Source organism: Perognathus longimembris, chromosome 9 (genome assembly GCF_023159225.1).
Source record: "Perognathus longimembris pacificus isolate PPM17 chromosome 9, ASM2315922v1, whole genome shotgun sequence".
In the NCBI taxonomy this organism is placed as follows: domain Eukaryota; kingdom Metazoa; phylum Chordata; class Mammalia; order Rodentia; family Heteromyidae; genus Perognathus; species Perognathus longimembris.
Window position 1 is genome coordinate 52,591,482 of NC_063169.1, and position 20,090 is coordinate 52,611,571.

Below are 20,090 nucleotides of genomic sequence, written 5' to 3' on the forward strand. Positions count from 1 at the left end.
ACTTGGTGGAAAACTCTTGAGTCACACTGGAGTTCATTGCAATTATAAGATGAGGTTGGAGTGTAATGATATATCCAAGGGCAAGACTGGACAGAGGAATGCGGAGGAGGAAGGGTGGGAGGTGTGGGAAGGGAAAGTCATCATCAAATACATGGAGATGGCACATCTGCACATCTTTGGCCAATGACACAATGAGGCAAATTCTCAACATTTGAATAGCCAGCTGAGTGATGTATGCTGGAGAGCACAAGTACTTTACTGCTTCTAGAGTGTAACTGAAGGCAGCTGTCAGGTGTCAGAAACAGTGAGCAAGAGTTGCCATATAGCCCTTCCCTAGGAGACTTTGTAGACATTTACTTCCTCTGTACCTATGAGATAGGGACAACTATCAATGAGTCTGGCTGAAGACTAATGTGGTAGGGGACTATCCTACATTCTCTTCATAAGTAGGAAGTTAAGGCAGATTGCTTCCCTTTGGCTTTGTCTTCTTCCTAACTTCTATTTGCAAGCAAATCAAAATGTAAAGAAGTAAATCAAAAACATTATGGGGGCATAATGTGGAGTTGACCCATGACAGTCTGGCTTCCTTGGTAAGTTGTCATATTCAGACTTCTTCTCTGCTTTGTGACCACATTGAAATAGACAGCATCTCTTCATAAGCTAGTAAAATACAAACAGAGGGGGTAGCTAGAGCTAGCTAGCCTAACTGCTCAGGGTAGCTGGATCTAGCCTCCTGTAAGCAAGACATGGTGGGATGAGTGCTAGGATCGCCACATTCCAGGCTGGACGGCTCACAGCAGGCATCCGTGCAAGGAAAGGTCAGTGTTTCACAGTGATGGTTTTGATTTCTGTGAAGAAGTCATAAGAGTCCTTGGCTCCTTCTCTTCCTATCCCTGAGTGCTTCATCCCTCCAAAAGGCAGGTTCAGCTCCCTGATGAGCCAGCAGTTGGTCCAGATCAAGCCTGACTGCAGCTTCTTTGCCACCCGGTGGACTCGCCCCACGTTGCTTGACCACACTGTAGCTGCCAGACCATAATCAACACTGTTGGCTCTTTTAATCACTTCGTCTTCACTCTCGAAGGGGACCACACACGTCACTGGACCAAATATCTCTTCCTTCATGCAGCAGGACTCATCCTTAATGTCCGTTATCACTGTGGGAAGCATGAAGTAGCCTGCCCGGTTCTTGGGGGGAAGGCTCAACACATCTACCCCCTCACCACAAAGAATTCGAGCCCCTTCAGCTCGAGCTTTCTTGACATAACTTCTGACCTGGGCAGGTAAAAACTGTAATTAGCAATCTATTACCATTTGACTTCATACAAATCAGCAGAACAATCAATATTTTCTAATCACTGGGAAATGATAGAAGGTGACTGCTAAGAAATCTGGGGTTATCTTATCATGCAGCTGCTAAGCCTGAGGGCAAAGGTGTTCCATTCATTATTTGGGCATTAGGTCTTCAAGCACAGCACACAGAAGTAATTGACTCCATGTCCTGAGGCCAGGCACTCCAGCAAGTACTTTTTGTACATTCTCACTTAAATCTTTCAACACTCTATCAGCTATTTTTAATCTATTATTAGTTCCCATTTGTTGATGATATAATGGAGCCTCAGAAAGTATACACGGTTCACAGATCCACTAAATACCAAAGTTAAATTCACATTCAGTTATATATTATAGTTCAATACACAAAAGAATATTTTCTCCTCCCTCCTTTTGTGAGCGGGGGCACTATTGAAAAAAAGAATGATGTGTAATATTTAAAGACCAGAATACTGTTCAGTATCTAAGCTTCTAGAACAAATAAATTCTAATTTCCAGTCTCATAACTGATTATACTCTGAAAATATGTAGTTAATATAGTTGAGGTAACTATAATGGAAAATAAATTATGTAATAAGTTAACCCAATGATTCAGAGATAATGACAAATGTGCTTTCATGAAAGGAGGCTGGGATATTTGTTTTTCCTTTCAGAGTCAGTGCTGAGTCATCTTGGTGAGAGAAATGGCCTGGCCAGGGCCTGTGCACTTTGGATCCAATTCTAGTTTAAGCCAAGGATTGAAAAGCATTCAAGAAAAATAGGTGCTTAAGTTTTGAAAATATATTATGGTTGGAACATAGCTATAATATTAATTCAATTATCCTGCCAACTGTTACTAAGCACCTACTCTGTCTCAGGTACTTTTTCTAGGATCTGAGGACAGAATAATGAATAAACTTGACCATGGGGTGCTAATCAAGGGAAGATGGTTAATAAGGGAAGAAATGATTGCATGAAAATGATAAGGGCCATGGAGAAAAATAAAAACACCAGAAAAGTAAGAAAAGTCTTAGCTTAACTAATAAGGGCTAGAAACCCCTCCTTCAGAAGGCTACATATGATGTAAGGAAGGGGGAGGAGAGACCCAAGCAAATACCTATTCCTCTTGGTTGACACCATGTTTACCAGCTGATTTCATTCTACTGGTGGTATTTTCAGTCTGACTTCTCAAGTTCATACATTCTATTTAAGGTGCTGCTTTATTCTGAGTTCTTTTTAATATTTATATTTAAAATTGCTAGACTTTGCATCCAGAGACAATTCCCCTCACCTCATAAATTTTTTAATGTCATTGCAATATTTCAAGGCCCGATGTGTTCCCTGTTTGAACTGAGCTTCACTTCAAATGTGAGCTTTCTGTCTCACTTACCTTCTCCAAATGTGGTTTGCTGATCAGAGCACCCATGCTGGCTGACGGGTCAGAAGGGATGCCAACTTGCCACTTTCTGGTAGCTTCTACAAACCGCTTTAAAAATTCACCATAGATGCTCTTCTGAACAAAGATCCTACTGGTACAGAGACAGATCTCACCCTGCCAAGACAATAACAACACTGGGGGACATTGTCCCTCATGGAGAGACCCCTCCACACTTCTGAGCATCTGCCATGATCTGGCACTAGTCGGGACAGGTGTATACAGTGGTAAACAAGACCAAGTCCTAAGGCTGAGAATATGGCCTAGTGGCAAGAGTGCTTGCCTTGTATACAAGAAGCCCTGGGTTCGATTCCTCAGCACCATATATATACAAAATGGCCAGAAGTGACACTGTAGCTCAAGTGGCAGAGTACTAGCCTTGAGCAAAAGGAAGCCAGGGACAGTGCTCAGGCCCTGAGTTCAAGGCCCACGACTGGCCAAAAAAGAGAAGAAGAAGAAGAAGAAGAAGAAGAAGAAGAAGAAGAAGAAGAAGAAGAAGAAGAAGAAGAAGAAGAAGAAGAAGAAGCAGCAGCTCAGGTAGTGATCAGAGCAATAAGACAATTAGCCAGGAGACAAGATACTGATATAGAGTGGGGAGGGGGATTTTAATAAAGATGTCATGGGAGGCAGTTGCAAAGAGAGACAATTTGAAGGGCTGCTTGAACAATATGAAGAAGCTGAAAGGTCAAAGATCCAGAGGCTGGGATTTTTAGCAGTGAACTTTGAGAACCTGGGCTTTGTGGGTACAAGGAAAAGCAGGAAGACTAAAGATGGGAGGAGAGAGGATAGAAGTAAGTGGTAGGAAATGAGGCCAGGAGATGAGCAAATCAATGCAGTCTCATAACACTCATAAGAGTGAGGAGCTAATATTTTATTCATAGTATCACCAAAAATGGAAATGGGAGGTTTTAAGCTGCAAAGTGATATGATCAGATATATACTTTGAAACAATCACCCTGGCAGCTATGTAGAAAACAGAATGGAAGGAAATGAGAGTGGAATCCAAATGGAGAATGAAGAGAATATTCTGAAATTCAGAGAAGTAGAGGTAGCTTGACTCAGTGAGGTACCAATGGAAATGGGAAGAAGTAATAGAAAGCTACTCAGTTCAAGATTCTTACAGGGGTATGACACCCCCAAAGTGTAGGTAATTTGGTAGGTCATACTGGGATATATGCAATGGAGAATCATCAATTTCAGGATATTTGTTAAACAGAATATGCAGGACCATTTGATGGATGAATATATGAGGAAGAGAGAGCAGGGACAAGCCTGGGGCCTGGGTCTCTGGCCAGAGCATGAAGTAGAGGGTGGTGCTAGTCCCTGAAAAGGCACATGAGATGGAGAGAAAGGATTCCAGGCGAAGGCGTGAGGAGGGAGGGGAGTGTTAAGGCTCTGCTGTGGTACCTAACAAGTATCCCCCCCACAGAGACATGGAGTGTCTTACAGCAGATTTCTGAGCGACACAGAATCCTAACCAGCACTAGAATGTAACATTCAGTAGTTTCCAAACCACATTCTAGACATTGCACAGTATAATCCAAGTATGCCTAGTAAATAACTATTTTCATCACATTTATATTTTGTCTTCACAAACAATCTTAGGGAACAGAATGTTTCCAATTATCTTGGTATTTATATAAAGGTCACGGTCCAAATGAAACAGTTAATGTTCCAAAATAATAAAATCTTTCAGTAACCAGGATCTGCCAGAACCATCTGTATATCTAGCTTGTGAAAAAGCCAAACACCTGAAGGATTTATTTGTAAAAGTGCCCTGTACCCTATGGGGAAGAAGGGTAGAATTAAGAGACTTGTGGGTTTTAAGGAGTTTCCCATTCCTCAGTACCAGGAAAGCACTGGTAGGACTAGGGTCCTTGGGAAAAGGGTTTTGGAGGAAGTGAGCAAAATATTGTCATCTATTGAGTCTTGTCATATACTGGGCACTGTGTTGGATATTCTCTCCATGATCTCTCTGTGCTGCTGCATTAGCAAGCTCAGAAGAGAGCTGGGAATGGAGCATGAGAGAGTCCACAGCGAAGGCCATACAGGAATGCCTCCTCCCCCTCCCCCATTCTATTCCAGTAATTAAAAAAAAAAATTCCCTGCATGGAATGTGTCACTCATCAAAGTCCAGAAATCAAGCTTGTGTTTTACAACACTTCCAAGAGGAAGGTTCTTCAGACACACCCCAATCCCCAGAGAATTTTTGGTAGTCGAGCTGCCTGCCATCCGTCCATACCTCCAAAGCTCAGCATGAATTTATGTAATACAGAGTTCGTCTCTTTCATTCATCTCAGTTGTCAAACCACATAGTTTGATCCTGTCTTCCCTGAAAGTCATCAAAACACTTGGTTCAACAGTTCACCTGATACTTGCTTATTCTAATGACTGAAACAGTTATCACAATATTATACTTTCTATTGATCCAACATATATATATATATTATATTTATTTCTAGCTGTCTTCCCTAGGAATTACAAGGGAAATGAATCACCACTTTCACCATCTTTAAAGTAATCAATTTCACTCTAAAGTCATAAAATCCTGTGGGAATGTATTACTACTATTGCTCAAATAATCATATAGATAAATATGTGACAGTTTAATGGTATTTGATTTGGGAAACTTTAGATCTACTTCATGTCACCCCTCATCCTTTCTCTATAAGCCCTAACTTTTTTGGCATGCCATTATTTTCAACTAAAATATAAATAACTTTTTAGATGAGTTTGTGGTTCAACCAAATAATTCCAACTTTTTGGGGTGCTGAGAATGGGAAGATCATAATTTGAGATCATCCCCAGGAAGGAAAGTTGTTCAGACCCTTTTCTTAGCTCAGAGCTGGCCATAATGGCCAGATGTCTTCCTAACCTACATGTCAGATTAAGATTGGGAAGACTGTAGTGCCAGGCAAGCCCAGAAGAAATGTTTTCAAGACTCAATCTTCATGGAGGGAAGCTGGATTCAGTAGATAGTCACTATCTCCACAAGGAGACACAAGGAATTCCACAAGGAATGCTCAGATGCATTCTCCATAGGAAGTGAGACCCTAACCTGAAAATAACCACTGAAAACTAGAGCTGGAGACATGGCTCTGCTGTATCATGTGATCCAGCTAGCTGAGATTCTTAGTTCAAACCCCAGAACTGCCAAAACACATGACCTTCACATCACACCATTGGGTTTACGCACACCTGCTAAGTTCTATGCAGGATTCTTGCCAATGATAATTGGATTACTGCATAGAGACAAGCACTGTTCTCATCATCAGGAAGCTTCTATCCAGTTGATCTGGTCTAGTATCCTTAGATCTTTGGGATGCCATCACCTTCCAAATTTCTGGGAAACACTATGGAACTTACAAATGTATCGGTGATGTAATTTCAGAAGGTATTAAGGACTGGAAGCTTTCTGTACCTCCACAGGGAGCAGCCTGCTATAAAATGCTAGTGGACATCATAACTCCGCATGTGGAGGCACTGGAAGTTTTTATGTGGGAATAGGACATGTGGGTGTGGGAATAGGACATGGGCTACTGTGTGAATAAGGACATGGAGACCTTTGGGACAATGCATCATTCTGCTCATGAGTGGTACTCAATAAAAATTGCACAATTCAACAAAGGCTCATGATGAACAGAAGCTATGACTTGCAGTCCCTGACTGAGGTTGGACCAGCATAATTGTACTGGTCCCTTTTTTGTGGAAATGACTGATCTCACCCAGTCATTCCTGGGCTTTGCACTGATTCATTACAGTGATGGGGGCATAGGGAACGGGAATGCTTAGAGGCCATACCTGATTGGCAAAGCTGGATCTAACGGTCGCTGGAATGCATTCCTCCAGGTTGGCATCCTCAAAAATGATGGCAGGATTCTTGCCCCCAAGCTCCAGAGAGAGCTTCTTGCAGTGGGGAGCACTTAGCTGGGTGATGCGCTCGGCTGTGGGCTGGCTCCCAGTGAAGGAGATCAAAGGCACCTCGGGGTGGGACACCAGGGCCTCACCGACCCGGGGCCCTGTTCCAAAGACAATATTGACCACACCTGGTGGAACACCTGGTTGGGAAACATCAATCGTGGCAGTAATTGTCAATGTGATGAGAACCTCAGGTCGCCTAGAGACTCTCCTGGATAGTCTAACAGCTTGAGTTGGAGAAAACAGGAGAGGTTTTATAATAGCCAAAGCTTTTATGGATACTTCTAGTCTACTAGCAAAGTATGTCTTCTGGAATCATCTCTGCCTACCAGAATTTGTCCAAGTATTCAGACCTGGAGAGGTGCAATGGAGAACACATAGTTCATTGTGTAATTCAAACTAAGCCTTAGGGGCTGGAGATGCACAGTGATCATGGGAGAGCATTCACATCTTGGGTTAGCACACAGAAAAGTCTGGAAAGACAGAACGTGATGAGAAGTAAACAAGGCCCCATCGCCCATTATTCTTGGTGGTGCCCTGCACCTCCATTTCACATGGGGCTTGTGTAGGAGTGGATGGGCAGAAATGAGGAAGGGAAGGTTATTTCTAAATCTTGAAGGTAAAAATGAATCACTGATAATGTTTACAGTAGCATTTCAACAGAGGGTGAGAGAACACACAGGAACAGCACATATTTCTCATCACTGGAAACTGAGCTCATTTCAACAGGCTGATTGCTTTCCACACTGTGTATTAACATTTGATTACATTTCCTTGGGCTTTGATGTGAATATGTTAAGTGGTATCTGCTGGCTTCAATTTCTCAGTACCATTTTGCCATTTGATCCAGACATTAATGGAACTTTTATAATGCTAGCTATTCTCAGTCTGGTAAGAAAATCTGTTAATAAGAGAAGGAAAACAATCTAGCTGGCAAACAAATTTAACAAAATTCAAGGTAGGTGGCTAAAAAGACAAGTTAGGGACACATGAACAGATATGCATACAGCCTCCTGAACACAAGGGCCTGGTAGGAAGGCAAAAAGAAGAAATTGAAATTTAGCTAAAGAAGGAAAAGTGCTAGCAGGAAAGGCTAAAAGCCCTAGTCAGTAGATTCTCCATGGATGGAGAGAGTTTGGTGCTCCCATTCTGCGAGGGCACACGCGCACGCGCATACACACACACACACACACACACACACGAAAATTCTATAATTCACAAAAAATACTTTCTGTGTATTTTGAAAATGATTTTATATTTGGAGGGAGGTCACCTATCAAGTCTGCAATGGCACCCAAGACTAGAGTAGTTAGCTCTTTAAATGTATTAGCATTTAAATTCAGAATGTATTATCACCTTTTCACTCTGTACTCTTACATTCTTAAACTTTTCTCTTCATTTTGGTAAGGCAGAATGCCTTACATGTGCTTTTCCTGTCTTCTCAATCCCAGCAGTGAAACCAAGGGCTGAAGGGAGGCACACTTGGAACACATTTCACTCAGATTCGAGGGAAGAAAGTCTGGCCAAGCCAATCACGAGAAGAAAGAGGACAAGAGCTGCATTAGTAGAATAGGCCCATTGGTTCATGAGAAATGAGATCAATGCTTTGCAAATAGATTGAAATGGAAAACCCTTAAACCAGGTTCCAGGGAAAGTGGTTAGAAAAGCAAATGTGCCAAGGATCAATCCTTGTTTGATTTCAGGAGAAAGCTCTCAAGGGACCATGATTCCATGCCCTGGTGTATGTACCCGCTTCCCCAGGTACAACCACAATAGACCCAAGAGTCTTGCAGCAATTTGGATCTGGAACATTCCCCCAAAGTCACTGCATGTTGAAACTTGGCCTTCAGGCCATAGTGCTACTAGGAAGTAGAAGAACCTTTAAGAGGTAGAGCCTAGAAAGAGAAGCTAGGACAATGAGAGGCACAATCTAGGAGGGAATAGAGGATCCCAGCCTTTCTCCTTCCTCTTCCTGTGCCTCCTTCCCTCTGTGAGGTAAGCACCTTCCTCTGTCGCATGCTCCCACCATGCTGTACTTCCTCACTACAGGTCCAACACAACAGGAACAGGGCCCACAGGCCAGGCATGGAAATGGCCAAAATTATGAGCCCAAACAAGCCTTTCTTTTTTTGAAGTTGATGTATCTCAGGTATTGTTACAGTCACAGAAAGATAGCTAAGGCATACTCAATTCTGTCTGCCTAAAGAGTCTGAAGTTACCAGGCTGGGGAGAAATGTCCTGCGCTCTTCTATGAACCAGAGACTCAGCTTCTTTGCAAATAGGATTAGAATGTGGGCTCTCCTGTGAAGGAGGGCTGACCTATTCTGACACATGAGAAATATAGGCACATTTATTACCTACAACTCTCAGCAGTCTAGGACATCCGCAGGTGTCATTCTTAACACCTAGGATGGAAGGCCTCATTTCTCTGAAGGATACAAGAGTCATGAAGTCCATTTCACTTCCCTAAATAGGCTCAACCTTCATCTAACATCTGAGCCCTAAATCAACTGGCCAAAATTTACTGGAAGCTAATGTGTATGCATTTGCCTGAAGAGCAAAGCTCTCTAGGACAAGTGGGGAAGTGGGGGTCCCACCCACTGCCTATTCTCAGGATAGAGGAGAACATCAAAGAAGTTGACATTGCCAGAAAGATGGACAGTTCTCACCACCCAGACATCATATTCACCCTGGCCGGGGGTTGCTGGGCTTCCTGCCTGTTGCCTTCAAACACTGAAGCAGTGGCAAGCTGTGGCTGTGCAGAATTATACCCCAAAGAAAACCTGGAATGTACTCTGAATGTGGGCACTCTGAACGATTAGCAGCTCAGCTCTGGTGACTCATGCCTGTATTCTTAGATATTTGGTAGGCTGAGAGCTGAGGATTTTAGTTCAAAGCCAACCTAGGCAGAAAAGTTTCTGAGGTTCTTATTTTCAATTAACCAGCAAAAAAAACTAGGTGTGGAGGTGTGGCTCCAGTGGTAGAGTACCAGCCCTGAGTGGATAACGCCAAGCCAGAGCCCAAGTCCTATCAGCTTCCCAGTAGTGATCCCAAATGCAGGGAAAATTGAAGGCAGGGATATGCAAATCCCCTGCTACTAACAGTATTTAAAAAAAAATTATCCAGATTAATTTGTAGCTCAAACTGAAGATTTAAGTGGACCACGGAAGGCAGTTTCTGGAGTGAGCTGGCCTTTTATAAATTATATGTTTTATTATCTTGAAGTCATTGGGTAGAGGTCACATCTGATATCTTCCACTTATTCAGCCTGGACCCAGCAGTGTACTTCCTGCACTTCCAGCTATCTTCCTGCAGGTGGCACTATGCTGCTGTGGGTTGAGTAGAGGTAGGGAGAGAGAGAGAGAGAGAGAGAGAGAGAGAGAGAGAGAGAGAGAGAGAGAGACAGAGAGACAGAGAGACAGAGAGACAGAGAGAGACAGAGAGAGAGAGAGAGAAAACCCTGCTGTGGATGAAGGGAATGTCTTCAGTCTTTTCCTGAGAAATCGATTCCAATGACTCATAGATATAACTAGCATAAATGTTGTTGCTCTACATAACAGAGCTTTGCTCCATCGCTGTGCCTCCTCCACAAGCCCTATCACCTTCTTACCTGCTTTATCCAAGAGTTTGCACAACATCCACGCAGTTACTGACGTCAGCTCGCTGGGCTTGGCTATCACAGTATTCCCAGCAGCAATGGCTGGAGCTATCTTCCAGGTCAGCAGGTAGAGTGGCAAATTCCAAGGGCTGATCAGCCCAGCTAAAGGACAGGAGCAGAAGTGCTGTCATGAGAACGTACAGACTGGCCTGCAGTTCCTAAGGCAGAATGCTTTCAAGTTGCATGAAACCGGATTAACTCCTGAAGATTCCCAACTTTGCTTCTTTGTAGCCAACCCAAATCATTCTAAAATCTGTGGCAAGCAACTTATCTTTCAAAATAGAGCAGAATCAACACAATTTATCCATTTCTTGATGTTTCATCATTGTAAGTATGAGCCATACTAGCATAAGCTATAGGGGTCAAAAGCTGTCACCAAGCAATCATTAATTTCCAGCATGAGATGTAGCTTGAGATTTACAAACTGGTGTTTACTTTAATTTTTTAAAATCACATCTCTTTCCTTATTGTTAAGCTGTTATGATAATGTTCTGCTTTTTCCTCTAATAATTTTTTTTCTATCTGTTTCTAATCTGTTCTGTATTGAGACTGTTGAAGCTTTATAGAATTACTTACAAAATAGGAACAGGCCCTCCCATCAGTAAAGCCAATAAACTTTGATACATAAACTGTAAAATATGCTTTGGCTATTTTCCTCTAAATTCTATCTGGTCAGGAGACCAGATAGGTTTGCTGGATAATCAAAATACTCAGCTTCTATAGTGTGTCTCCATGCAATGCTGTGCAAACTTCCAACTGGAGCAACACACAGATATACAACTTTACCTATAAATAAAGAAGTGGATTCACTTTATTTTATTCTCTAATCTCCAACCTGTTCTATGAAAGTAAATATATATTTTTGTACTATTGAATTTCCCATTAAACATTTTGGACTTTATGGTATAAATATATATTTTGCAATATACATTAGCATACTACTCAGGAGAAGCTTAAGGCTTTCTATAATATCTTGGAAATATTATTTCTTGAGGTTTCAAAGAACCAAAGCAGTAAAATGTTTCATTTTCATTCCTTTTGGCTTCATAGTAAACTATGGTTAGTGTTTCTTCTCAGGGCCAACAGTGACATCTAGTGGAAATTTTTAGTCATAACATGTAGATATTTTTCAAAGGGCAAGGGAGCAGACATTGAATGAGAGAAGTAATTGTTGGTCAAGGAATTCTTTATTAGATATCTGGCACAACTGAAAGTGCCCTGCACTTATGAATGCATTTATTTACTCACATTACTAGAACTGTAAAGATACCATTATATTATTCCAGCTTTTAAGATAGTAAGGCCCCCTGCAGTTCTAGTCTACAGCTATGCTCTCGTTTGTTCTTCTTGTTTTAACGACAGGTAGCAATAAAAATCCTAGTATGTGAGTTTACATTTAGCATCATTTTTTCCCTCAGAGTTTCCAAGATAATGTTCCAAGAATAAGTAGGAAATTTGGAAGAAGAAACTAGAAACAAATTCATAAAGCCAAGGAATTTTCAGTAAAAGTGAGAAAATTCGTTTTTCTTTCTTTTTTCTTTTTTAAAAAATTATTTCCTAGATTCATTCCGCAGAATTTTCGGAGCATCTCTGTGTAAGATCATGATGTAGGCGTTCCCTGGAAGTACCTTACCAATTCCCACGGGGGTCCGCAGCGTGTAGTGCAGACAGCTCAGGTGGTCCATGTGTGTACACTCGGTTGTGTGATGCAGGATGGAGGAAGCAAAGAACCGGAAATTCTGTACAGAACGGGGAATGTCCATGGTTCTAGCTAGTGTGAGAGTTTTCCCTAAATGAAGTAAACAATAGGAAACAGTATATTTGTTTGAGTTAGTGAAGACCCGCTGTTAACCCAACTCATACTGGACAATCCTCAGTTTTCTCCAGCCCAGCAAGGCATTCCTTGACCATCGTGGGTGGATAAAATATAAACTAATTAGTTGTGAGGCAATGGGGCTGAAGTTTTATTCAGGTGAACTTTACTTGCTGGACTTCATAGCTCTCATGATGAGTTGACCAAATGCTACTAGTTTTCCCACACACTTTGGTGTGTCACCAGGCTTTCTAAGTGTGATGACAGAATTCTAGTAATAAGTGTTGAGAAGGCTGCATTGCGCATCACCTAAGGATTAGTGGGATGGACTAAATTTCCTCTCAACATATGGTGCAGTGGTCAGACGGGCCGGCAGGAATTCCAGCACAGTATGGTGGGTGCAACTTGCACTGCCCCCCCACATGGCATACCTGTGCTGGCTTTTGGCTAGAATGAAAGAAGCCTGAGCAGACCTGGGCTGCTTGCCCTTGAGTGTCCTTCAGGGGTGCAGACACTCAGCTCCCAGGAACACAGCAGAGGGCTTGAACTGGATGCTTTCTAACTTTACCTTGGTTTTATAGCATTCCTGTAAATTTTAAGCGATGTTAGCCTTTCTTTTGCATAGATTTACGGATATTTCTATTATTCTGACCAAGCTGGAAAAGGGTCGTGTTGGAAGTGATTGTGTTGGATACATAAGAAAACATCCTAGATAACTGTAACTGCTGATCAAATTGTCTTTGACATTGAATCTTCTATGCAGAAAAGGAAAAAAGAGTCCATGTCAGCTCTAATTCCTCATCTCTCCCCATAGCAATTCTCCTATAGCCATGAATCTTTGCAACCAAACAGACAGACTCTTGGCACTTGGCTTTGGGTTCCACCACCGACTTTGCTTTGAATGAAGCAGAAGCAACAGTCTCGGCCTTCAGCAGTCTTGTTCAGTTTTGCCTCCACCTGTGCCACTGGCAAGAGAAGCAGCTACATGGGCTAGCCTGGTGCCCTCATGCAAACACTATGAATAGTAATGGCCATTTTGAGTCCCATTCATTATAGCCGGAGATCAGTGATCATTTAACAAATGGGAGTGAGGATGCTGGTGGTGAACATCTGCATAATGGATGGCTACTTATAAACACATTTAGTAAGAGCCACCTGCTCTCTAACCAAGGCTCTCCTAGAGATAACATAGGGAAAAGGGACAAGCTCTGCTAAAGAAGATTCTTACCTTGGTCTTTAGATTCAGCTTGGGCCAGCTCCTCCAAAGACTGCTCCAGCAAGTCAGCCAGCCGATTCAGGACCTGGGCTCGTTCCTGGGGACTCTGGGAAGACCAGCCAGGAAAGGCCTTTCTGGCAGCCTCCACGGCAGCCTCAACCTTTAGGGAGCAAATGGAAGGCCACCTTAGAGCTGGTAGTCCTGAAGAATTACAAGGACCTGGAATCTATCCATCAACACGCCTGTTTTTCTTTCTGCCTCGCTTCAATTATTCAACATGTCCCAGGGCTGAGCTGCCCACAGAGTAGACCACCAGGGTGTTTATGTAACCAGCAAACCAGGATACCACAAAAACAAAATTTGTGACCCCTCTCTATCAAGTATTTAGAATATGATAAATCAGATAATTAGATAGAAGCAATTTAAATGTTAGCATATGTGCATTTGTAGTCCTTTTCAGTTAATATTTTTGGTGCCAATTTTAGTCTCCTGAGTCACTAGGATTATATGAGAGAGCCGCTGTTTTGAGTATACGGTGTGGGAGACAAAACTTGGTCTCTAGAATCTGCAAAGCTCTCATTCCAGGTCTGAAGTTTTATACAAAGTAACATCTTCAAGTGATGTTAGGACATGGAATGATTAATTCTATTTGTTGCTTGCTAACTGCCTTTTATATGTGAGGGATTCATTTAACCCCTTTTAAGGTCCTATACTAGCAGTATTTTATGCCCATATTACTCATGAGGAAACAGATACACAGGGGATCAAATAACTTGCCAGTTACTAAGTGGCAGAATCAGGATTTGAACCCAGATCTCTGGAGTCTAGGCTAGCTCTTCACACAGAAAAACTTGATGTACAGCTATTTCCAGTTTCCTCAAAAAAAGAAGTCACTTTCAGGTGAGTTGAAATAAAGTATCAGAAGAGGATTAAGATTCTCAGCTGGGTGGTGGTGGCTCAGTTTTAATCACAGATACTGGTGAGGCTGAGACATGAAGGACTACAGTTCAAAGCCAGCTTGTGCATCAAAGTCCGTGAGACTCCCACAGTCAAAATAATCAGCATAAAAACCTCACATGGCTCAAGTTTTAAAGCATCAATCCGTCCAGCAAGCTGAGTAAGCAAACTGAGCAAGCACAAGGCACCTTCATTAGAAATGGAAGGTAGCTTCGCCTCTAACACTGACCTCACGTGGACTTGCAAGTGAGGTGAAGGAAGAGATGTGGGTTCTGATGGTCTGTACCTCAAGCTGCCACCATGGGGAATGGCCATGCCCGAACCCAGAGTTCATGCCTATGGTGCTCAATGTGAAATTCTGATCTTTTTCTTTCTTTCTTTCTTTTTGCCAGGCCTGGGGCTTGAACTCAGGGCCTGAACACTGTCCCTGAGTTTCTTTTACTCAAGGCTAGCACTTTACAACTTGAGTCACTGCACTTCCAGCCTTTTCTGTGTATGTGGTACCTAGGAGTAGAACCCAGGGCTTCCTGCATACTAGGCAAGCACTCTACCACTGAGCCAACCTTCCCAGTCCTAAAAATCTGATCTTTTGGCTATTCAGAAAATCCAAGTTCACTCATGTCCTTTAGCTTCTGTTCTATGTCTCATATCCATGTAATAAAGAATAATATGTCTGAGAAACTAGAAATTGTAACCACCATTTTGTAGTTACTAACTGCTAATTTTGCTTCTGTAAACTGCTTTGCGGCTAAGGACCTAGGAAACTCCATATTGTACTAAGACCCCATTCTGTACCTGACTGACTTTACTGTAAGCCCTACCTCCCACCCCTCGCTTTCCAGTAAAGACCATAAAACGCTCTGGGACAGATAGTTCTCAGAAAAAAACATAAACACCCATCAGAGTGACTGCCAGAGAAGAAAAACAAGTTTTGGAGTTATTCCAGAACTCCCCCACCCAGGTGTGTGGTTTCCAGTATCTAATTAAAACCCTGCAGCTGTGCGCATATCCCCCTTGCTACACCCCTATGGCTTAACCAATCAATTTTAAATGCATCGGTCCCTTGATCTGACCAATGACCCTTTCCAGATTCCTTCCCTCCACCAAATGCGCCAAACATGCTTTAGAATTATTTTATAATTTTCCCATGGTGTGTGTTGATTTGTTAAAAGATGCTATAATGTATGCTAAGTCCCTGCCTTCCCGAAAGAATGTATAAAACAGCTGGAAGCCCTAGGCTCAGGGCCTCTTAACGTCACCGGTTGCCAAGTGCGCGGAGGACCAAGAGCGAGCTTGCAATAAAGACTCCTTTTGCTTTTGCATTGGTGTGGGTCTCTGGTGGTCCTTGTGGGGGCTCAGTGTTTGAGCATAACATCCTGGGGGCTCGTCCGGGATGCCCCCCAAGCACCCAGACGCCCTGACCACGGAGTCCTGAGAAATCCGATCAGTAAGTCTGAGGCATTGCCATTTTTCTGTTTTCTGAATCTGAATCTGAAACCGTGGATCTGTCTGGTTGGCATAGGGTCTTGGTGGACGCACTAAGGGACCGCCAACGGGGAGATGTCCCCAGCCCCCAACCTGAATGGGTCGTCACCTATTGAGACGCTTATCAATTTCTGCTTGACGAACCACACCACGCAGTGCTGTCGTCTCCGTGTTGTTTGTGATTTTGACAGTCTCTTTGCTGTCGTCTCTGTGTTATTTGTGATTCTGACTGACAAAATGGGACAGACTGACAGTACCCCCAACCAGCCTTCTTCAGCAGAAAATTATTTGGTGTGCTAAAATGTTTTGCTAAAACTATCAAGCCCTGGAAAATGAGGCTGGAGAATGCTAAAACCATTTGTTAAAAGTTTTGTCTTAAAATTTGGGTGTTGCAGGAGTTAGATTGGCAAAAATACATCTTGCCACTGGAAAATGTACGGCCGATGCTTATTTTGCGCATTTTAAGATCTTTTGAATATGTATGTGTGTGTGCATGTGTGAGTGTGAACATGTTCAAGACTGTTAGTACAATGTAAAATTGAGTGAGTTTAAGTTTAAATTCAAATGGTCATCAAGTTTGGGCATTACCAAACGCTTTAAAGGATTATTGCATTGTTTTAAAGAGGAACTATAGTTAAAAATGTTTCTTTAATTAAAAAATCAGGGCTAAGTGTCAGAAATTTGCATGTAAAGGGTTATCACTGTTTTTAAAAAAAACTGCTTGGGTTTCTCAGTCAGAGACCAATAGGAAAGGACAGGAAAAACCTGGGACAGGCCTATCCACAGGAGTGAGGGGTGATCTGGCAAAGGTGCAGCTTAGCCAGTCCATGTGGTAGCACAGGCCCTGGAGGGAATCCACGTGGTGGGACAGCCATCAGGGGGCGTCCATTCATGGTGGAAGAGGACAAGCCGGCACCAAGACAGTTCATCAAGCTCTGAGGAGTAGGATGGAGATAGGCCGTTCTGTAGGACAGGCCAGTGGAGGCCTTTCTTTTGTCTCTTGTTTTCAGGTGAACATTGTTAACCTGGTGGCAAAAATGAATGATTTGACTGGAATTTCTAAAACTGCCCCATGAGAGGTACTAAGAATTGGAAAAGTTTTTTAAGATGGTTAGTTTATTTACCTGATGTGATTTGATTCCTGTGCTATTTTTGCAATTTGGATGTATTGAAAAAGCAAAGATGCTGAGACTGGATTTCTTGTGTTTGTAATTCTGGTGAACACTGTTAAAAGTACTTTTGTTACAATTGTTTTGGGTATCAGTTTAATGATTCAGGTACTGAATTTTATGAGTGTATACTGTGATGTAATAGTAATTGTAATTCTTACATTAAGGAAAAATTGTCATTTGAGTTCAAAGGTCTTCATGTAGTAACGGACTGAAGGGGAAAAAAAGACTCCTTTTGCTTTTGCATTGGTGTGCGTCTCTGGTGGTCCTTGTGGGGGTCCGGCGTTTGAGCATAACATGTCTACCATTATAACAATGTTAGCATAAGTTCTTAGAACAGTTTTATTATATGCCAAACATTAGGACTTGACTTGTATTAATCCATCTAATCTACAGAACAAGATTTTACATTAGGTATCGTTACTATCCTATTACTACCAGTGGGATTTTTTTAAAGGGGAAACTGGGGCATGAAGAGTGATAGCTCTAAGTCAAGGTCATAGATACCAACAGGTAGAGTTGGTCTTTGAAGCCAGGCAGTCTGACTCTTGACTGTGCTTAAGGATGAAATGCTACAATGTAAATGATGACAATAAATACACTGATTTATGCATCAGAGATGAAATTACTAGGACACTGTTTCTGTAAAGGAAAGGTTATAATATATTCTTGATTCTAGATTATTGCAACTTGCTCCTTGGGACAATCCCAGTGTTAAGCATTTTGGCTAATCCAAAGCACAGTATTAAACAGAATAAGTGAAAGTCATGTTAGGAGCCCAGTAGCATTTTCTGTGGCTCTTTGGAAAAGGAGTTGTGGCCATTTTGTCATGCCAAAAAATAAGTCAGGCACAATGATATTAGCCTGTAATCCTAGCTAGTTAGGAGATTAGGTGATCACAGTTCAAGAACAGCATGGACACAAAGGTTTGTGAGACTTCATGACAACCTATGTGGAAACAAATTGTGCAGTGGACTGCACAAATAGGGGGATTATACACCAAAATAGCCTAAGACTTTTCCTCAATAATAAAAATGCAGAAAGGGGTGGGAGATATGGTTCCAGGGACAAGAGCAAGGGCCTAACAAGAGCAGAGCCCCGAGTTTAACCCTCAGTACTGACAGAAATAGAAATGGATTTTGTAGAATCAGGAAATTTTCTGAAAAATAATTAACATTATTTTCAATGATTCCTTATTCTGAAAAGGTATAAGCCATTAGCTGTAGAAAATATTTTAGCTAAATTTGGCATATGTTTAATTTTTAGCATCACTTTGGAAAGGATTGTGAGATAGGACAGTGGAAAAGATAAGGCTAGATTTCTCATATCCTTCTTGGGTCATTTGGAGGAAACAAAAATACAGGTTATAGTTTAACACCTAAAATCAATCAGTGTTTGAAAACAAGTCTAAAGGTTGTATTTAAAACAAAACAGTTGAAATTTTAACAACGGAGAAAAATAATTAAGAAAAAATTGCATTTAACATATCTGCATATGAAAAACATGATTATATTTTAAATTTATGTCTCAAAAATAAATTATCAACTACTAAGCATAGATTACTATCAGCCATATTTTATCACCCAGGCATACTTATATTCTCAGTATAATAACAAGTAAACATATCTCAAATATTTTATAAATTTCTACAAGTAAAACTGTCATCACTATAGAAAGAAAATGAAGAGAAGAAAACAGAGAGAAATTACTTCTTTACTTTTATTAGAACAAAGAAGAAAGAGAGACAGGGAAAGGAGGGAGGGAGGGAAGGAAAGAAGGGAAGGAGGAAAGGAAGGAAAAATGGGAAGACAGAAAAAAAATGTAATAGTATGAGCCATTAAGTACTTTCCTTCAGATAAAAAAAAAAACTCAATCTAACTCCAAATTTATGGGAATTTGATTTTCAATTTTATCATTCAAATTACTGGTTTCATTATGCTACTTTTGAAGATATGCGTAATTGTTATAAGAATCTAAATGAAGCCCAAAGGTTGGAGAGTTATTGTTCTACTTGTTTTTTGGTGAGTAGACACTTTTTTTAAGCCCATGGAGGCTAGGAAAACTAAATTTCAACCTTGCATCCTCAGGTAAGTATGGGTGATTAGGAAAATAACTTTCTTTAAATATAGGAACCTAAGATTGTTCTAGCTTACACATGTCCATTTCTCAAATCAATCTTTTTGGTTTTCCTTCTGCTAATATTTTACACTTCTCTCCAACCTCTTTTTCTTCTAGAAATTAAGCCATCCATAATTTTCCACCTATGAGTATATTTGTGTCTTCTGTAAGTGCTTGTACTTACCTCGTCTTTTCCACTATTTGGCACTTTGCAGTATATCTCCCCAGTCGATGGATCATAAGAATCTATATATGAATGACATGGTAAAAATTGTCCACCTATGAAGTTTTCCAGCATCAAAAAATCCTTTGTTCCTGCCATGGTAAAAAAATAAAAAAAGAAAGAAAAGAAAAGAAAGAAAGAAAATGCTGCCTTCTCTCTCTACAGTTGTTCATGTAGGTTGTCCCCCAACTCTGCCCCTCTTCCTGAGTTCTGCGTCCAGCCAATCAATGAAAGAGGGAGGAGAGCTGGGACTCTCACCAGAACATTCCAACCTCCAACTGAGGTAAACACACCACCCCTTGATACAGCAGGAACAACATGGTCTGTGTGTCCTTAGCCTTTTCAAATAAGTAAAAGGCACCTGTGTGTGATTTTTTAATTTGCACAGCAAATTGTTCATTGCTAAAACATTTTCTCAAAACATCATGAATTTATTCACTTATCTCACACAATGCTCTGTGAAGCAATACCATTACTTTCTTTCCCTCTTTTATTAAAAAAAAGAAAAATTGAGGTTGCCAGATGTTAAAACAATGCAAGATGTGACTTGAAAATGAACATATATGCCAAAAATCTATATAACATATACAGCAAGCCAAGGACTTATGCCTAGTTCTATATGCTGCTAAGAAAAAATAAGTCTACAAAAGGTTGACTGAAGGATATAGTAAAAGCAATTTATAGTAAAGGGAGCACAACAGGCTGTCTTCACAAATGCTCAATCTTGTTAACCAAGAAATGTGATATATAAATATGTTCTCTGTTGGCTAGACCAAAGTCAATCCACATT

The 20,090-nt window shown here is 41.3% G+C and overlaps 1 protein-coding gene across 2 annotated transcripts; it reads right to left on the reverse strand.

The window, feature by feature from the left end:
• Nucleotides 1-722: 722 nt before the first annotated feature.
• Nucleotides 723-19,545, reverse strand: Aldh8a1 (aldehyde dehydrogenase 8 family member A1). 2 transcript variants are annotated; one of them, XM_048354124.1, is made up of 8 exons: nt 19,486-19,545; nt 19,262-19,453; nt 13,361-13,508; nt 11,953-12,108; nt 10,272-10,421; nt 6,545-6,801; nt 2,699-2,860; nt 723-1,272 (listed from the first exon to the last, which is right to left on the reverse strand). In XM_048354124.1, exons 2-8 carry the CDS (start codon nt 19,397-19,399, stop codon nt 820-822), a joined length of 1,464 nt encoding a protein of 487 aa, XP_048210081.1. In that variant the 5' UTR covers nt 19,400-19,453; nt 19,486-19,545; the 3' UTR covers nt 723-819. The 2 variants fall into 2 exon arrangements, with proteins under 2 accessions (XP_048210081.1, XP_048210082.1); XM_048354125.1 differs by having other exon boundaries at nt 19,262-19,514.
• Between the last annotated feature and the right edge of the window lie 545 nt (nt 19,546-20,090).